Raw genomic sequence first — 2,529 nt, 5'->3', positions numbered from 1 at the left:
AACCAGAAGGCAGCGCACCGTGTAATCTGTTCCTGAGTCGATCTCGGCGTGGCCCTCCTGCCATTCGGGGACGGTGGTGTGGCTTCTGCGCCAGATGCTCTCACTCCGCTGCCCCGGGAAGGAGTAGAACAGCAGCAACTCTGCGGGTTCACTCCCCAAAGTTCGGTACCTAGGAAGGCAGAAGAATTGTCATATACACCTTCCGATGAGATGAAATGTTAGTTTATTGGCTTATTCTTGTTGCGAGGAGCTATGAAGGGCTGTTATAGCGATTAGATACAATAGCTGATCTCCATCTAGACAAATAATGCTAGTAATAGCAGTTTTATTACTACTGGGGAAAAAAATCAACGTTTCACAATCTTCTTCAAACAAACCGTAACTAACACGTACCTGAAGGAGACGCACTGGTAGCCCACGTAACTCACAGCCGGAGTGATGACAACCGCTCGATTGCCGGAAGACCTGCCTGCAGAATCTACTAAGAGGTACCCGCCCTGAGGCAGCTCGAAGTCGTCCTCAGTGTGTTGATATTCCCAGTCGAAGTCGTCGGACGTGGCTTGCTCTATGTTGCATTTATTGATCTCGAAGTCGCATTCGAAGATGACGGTGACTGCGTGAGAGAGGGAAATGGGATGTCTTCAGTTCTTTGGGTTGTTCTATTTGTGTGATTTTTGTCCGTCCATTAAATTGGTTATGTAATTTCTTCGGTGGATTTGTGGATAAATTCGGATATGGCTATCTGTAAGGATATTCGAAGTTCCCATGATACAGTATTTCTAAAATTTAGATAGGTAGTCATTTGCAGTGAACATTACCATAAACTTAATTCAACCAGTAATTTCCAATTTTCAGAAATGGGTTCCATTTTGATGTATATTTTATTATTTAGAAAATAGACATGTAATATATCTTCAAAAGGACATTATTTTTTCCACTTTCGCTCAGACACCCACTTTTCTAATATGACAACAAACTCTGTAAAGCATTCTTTCTCTAATCGAGGAGACTTTCCAAGCGAGACCCACCTGGCGAAGGCGTGGTAGCAGGCATGGCCGTGGGAGTGGCAATCGGAGGCTGCATCCCGCACTCGCCAGTCAGAGTGTTGAGGTCGTCGACGGCGATCCAGCCATCGGCGAAGGAACCCGTGACGCCCTCCACAACGAGCTCGAACTCGCCGCTTCCTGAGGACCCGGGGATTCCCACCTGAGGAGACGGGAGGGTCGTGAGTAAATTGGATTTTAAGATGGGGATTTGAGTGCTTGCTCAATCTTTTATTTCATTTCGTTTTAGTTTTGATTCGACTTTTTTTTTTTTTTCAAGGATTTTTTTCTTCGTTTTGTCGATATTAATTAACATACATATGATTTAGTCAAGCTTATCACGCATAGACGTTACAACAATTACACACAAATGCTTTCAAAGTACAGATGTCTCAGTTAAAGAACATATCCCAAAGCAACTCCACTCCAGAAGGCCTCTACAGCCGTATCTCGCAGCCTTCGTGCTCTCACCTGGCCGTAGACCCAGTCTTGCCCTTGGTCCCCTGACAGCGCCCACAGGAGATCCTTGCCCTGGTCGGTGCGCACGGACACGTTCAGCTTGGCGTCGGGGTCCCCACTGAGAGAGAAGTAGAAGGAGAAGCAAAATCCGTACACGTCCACGGGGATCCGTTCGCTCACGAAGGGCCGTCGACATCCCCAGATGTTCCCCGGAGTCCTCGACGATCATGTAGCCACCTGTAGATTGGTTAATGCATTTATCTTAAATAAGATGATTGAAAGGTTGTCCGGCGTGAAGGACTGTAAGAACAACTGTCAAAAACTGTCCTGGTTCCCAAATTGTTTTATTTTTAAGATAAGACCTTTATTCGTATCGCGTAAGATGAGACGACCTTACCTGTCATGGTGTTCGTCGTGTGGTCAGTCTGAGGGCCATGGTCGTGGCTTTCCTGGCCGTCCGTCAGCTGCCACGCCAGGTCCTCGCTCGCTTCGACGTGCCACGAGCAGAGGTTGGCGTCTTCAAAGGCACATGCCCCAGGCTGCGAACAGGAGGAATGTCGGGTGTCAGTGGAATGACGTGGGTTGTATATATATACCTGTACAATCATGGCAGTCAAAACGAGTCACTTCTTGGATCTTTTGATGTATACCACGGAAGTACTTTTCACATTGATGATAAAATAACCTCACACACATGAAAATAGACTCTCTCTCGCTCTACACACACCCCAACAAAATAGATAAAAAAAACACATACTCTAGGACACGCGCTGTTGGTGAGAGAGAAATCGTCCACAGCCACCACGGACTCGCCGTAGTCAGGGTCGGTCACGCCCACCTCCCCCTCGATAAAGAAACCCACGGTGGCGTTGGGGACGAGGTTGGTGTAAGTCTGCTGCAGGAGAGTCCACTCGGTGACGCCAATCTGGTCGGAGAGTTCGATGAACGGCGAGACTTGGCCCGCGAAGACGACCTTGGGGACGGAAGGAAATGGCGGGTTGGCAAATTAACATATGGAAGACAGTGA

At 47.7% G+C, this 2,529-nt stretch overlaps 1 protein-coding gene across 1 annotated transcript in view; it reads right to left on the bottom strand.

Moving 5' to 3' along the window:
* Window positions 1–321: 321 nt before the first annotated feature.
* Window positions 322–2,529, bottom strand: part of LOC119592709 (MAM and LDL-receptor class A domain-containing protein 2-like) — a gene marked incomplete at its 5' end in the record, with an annotated part of 12,914 nt that continues 10,706 nt past the window's right edge. The window contains 5 exon segments of the mRNA XM_037941643.1: window positions 322–613; window positions 1,029–1,206; window positions 1,515–1,739; window positions 1,900–2,041; window positions 2,260–2,475. Coding sequence (XP_037797571.1) covers window positions 577–613; window positions 1,029–1,206; window positions 1,515–1,739; window positions 1,900–2,041; window positions 2,260–2,475 — 798 coding nt within the window. The 3' untranslated portion in view covers window positions 322–576.

This window comes from Penaeus monodon, chromosome 30 (genome assembly GCF_015228065.2).
Source record: "Penaeus monodon isolate SGIC_2016 chromosome 30, NSTDA_Pmon_1, whole genome shotgun sequence".
NCBI classification, from domain to species: Eukaryota; Metazoa; Arthropoda; class Malacostraca; order Decapoda; family Penaeidae; genus Penaeus; species Penaeus monodon.
Note: the sequence above shows the minus strand (reverse complement) of the source record. Positions and strands in the feature narration are given on the sequence as shown.